Genomic DNA, 2,118 nt, shown 5'->3' with positions numbered 1-2,118 from the left:
TTTCAATTAGATAATAATATAATTATATAATAAACTCAATTAAAAATAAATCTATTCTAAAATATCCCCCCAATTAAGTTTTTATCAAAGCTATATATATAGCAAAATCAATTTAATGAGACCATCAGTTGGAACTATGTCGCTAAAAATATTTTTAATTTTAAGTCTATGGATCTGCTGGCAAGGGGTAAATAGTCTTTCAAGTGAAATGCTTTTCCTATGAGGTAATCGCAGTCAAAAATTTCATTAACAGAGATGCTCAACTAAAACAGTTTATAAATTCACAAATGCGGAGTGCTGTACCTACACAAATCTCGCTACAAACGTTACTTGTTTGATTAAGGCCATTAATTGGAGTAAAGCCATTGCTAAAATAGATATGTATCTGATTCGACCTTTGAAAAATATATCTGTAAGTTATTAAAAGTGAATACTAAATAGATTGCAGTTCCTACTTCTATATAATTCTAATATTTATAGATTCATTTTAAGCTCTTCAAAAAGGATTACGCGAATCAATATAAACCATTTTTGATAGATGTTCGATTTAATCTGTGTGATATAATTTCAAAACGAAATTATTTAGTTTATGGCACAATAATTTGGAAAACAATGCAACGGTTCACAAATGTGAATCACTCTTGTCCATTAATAGGTCATCTATATGCAAGAAACATGTACCTTGACGATATCTACTTACCAAGTTTTCCCTTGGGCTTTTATAAAATACTATTTAACGTTTTTGATGTCAATCGCGATCAGATTGAAGATCATGGCTCGATTGCTCTTTTCTTTGAAGCTATGGAAGAACGTCGATCGAAAACAAAGAAAGGCCAAATATCAAATATTTATTACATGTTAAGTGAAGAGAAAAAATTTTAAAGTCATTCTTTATCGAGTTTTGTTAATATTCAAAGTTTTTTGTTAAATTTCATAATAATATTTATTCTTAATTTATTCGTACCATAAATCTTAACAATATTTCATAATGCTTATCTTACTTTTACTTCTTCTAAAAATAAATTGTTATTGTTGTTTGATGCTATTAATGTAAAAATATTGTTATTGAATTGTGTATCCATTAAAACAAAATTAAGTGAAATAAAATTGAATATTAATTCTTTTTACAATATTTAGATGAGCATTCACGTGTGGGGTGAGTAAATTACAATTGATATTAGCATTCTCATAATGAAATCAATTAAAAGTGGTTTAGTTTGGACTATTTTATATTAGTTACAAATAAATTAACAAACAGTTTGAATGATGAATCCGAACATCTACAACATAATATTTATTCTGGGCTTTTGGCGCCTCCTTCAAGTGGTAAAAACAAATTTTTGAACTAAATCTGAATTTTCTCTTATAATTCAAATATGTACATATATCAAACAGTGTGTTAATACCGAAATGGTATTTAAAACAACAAATATTGTATGTACTGGAAATCCCAAGTATGTAGAAAATGTCATCTGTTCTGTGAAGGCACGAAATTGGAATAATGCAGTTGCTTACATGGATTGTGATTTAGTTTTGCCCCTTCAGAATACAACGGTAAGTCAAGCTGTTAAGTGATTAACATTGTGAGTTGGAAGCTTATTTATTATCAATGCAGTTTCACCTCGAAGTCTTCAAGAAGGGATATAACAATCGATATCATCCGTTTCTGGTCAATGTTATGATTAAAATGTGCGACGTTATGTAACGTGCAACGAGAAGAAGCACAAGGCGGCAGGGCTATCGGCATTTGCGGGGCACGCTTTAGAGTCCGGCTCTAGCTCGTCGGCTTTGGGGGTGGTGGTCTTGCTTATGCCAATACCCCTTTCTTCGCTGCTCATTATTATTAATTTAAGATCAGAAATTGAGCGTGCTGCGACGAAGAAGAGATTGCTAGAAAACTAGCCGGAAAGAGAAGGAAGATCCAAAATTGTCTCAAAAAAATAGAAAAAAAAAACACAAAGAGAGAATAAGAGAGAGAGAGAGAGAGAGAGAGACAGAGAGAGAGAGAGAAAGAGAGAGCGAGAATTGAGGCAGGCCATCACAGCTGCTAAGTGATGAAGTCCCCTCCCAACCTATGATCACAGCATCAGAGCATGGCTCTGGTGATCCCTTTTAACC

At 32.0% G+C, this 2,118-nt stretch overlaps 1 protein-coding gene across 1 annotated transcript; it reads left to right on the top strand.

The window, feature by feature from the left end:
• Positions 1-1,263: 1,263 nt before the first annotated feature.
• Positions 1,264-1,705, top strand: LOC127565382 (uncharacterized). Its single transcript, XM_052003534.1, has 3 exons — positions 1,264-1,326; positions 1,396-1,554; positions 1,616-1,705. Exons 1-3 carry the CDS (start codon positions 1,264-1,266, stop codon positions 1,703-1,705), a joined length of 312 nt encoding a protein of 103 aa, XP_051859494.1.
• The last annotated feature ends 413 nt before the right edge of the window (positions 1,706-2,118 follow it).

This window comes from Drosophila albomicans, chromosome 3, assembly GCF_009650485.2.
Source record: "Drosophila albomicans strain 15112-1751.03 chromosome 3, ASM965048v2, whole genome shotgun sequence".
Taxonomy (NCBI): Eukaryota; Metazoa; Arthropoda; class Insecta; order Diptera; family Drosophilidae; genus Drosophila; species Drosophila albomicans.
The sequence above is the reverse complement of the archived record's forward strand: the minus strand, read 5'-3'. Positions and strand labels throughout refer to the sequence as shown.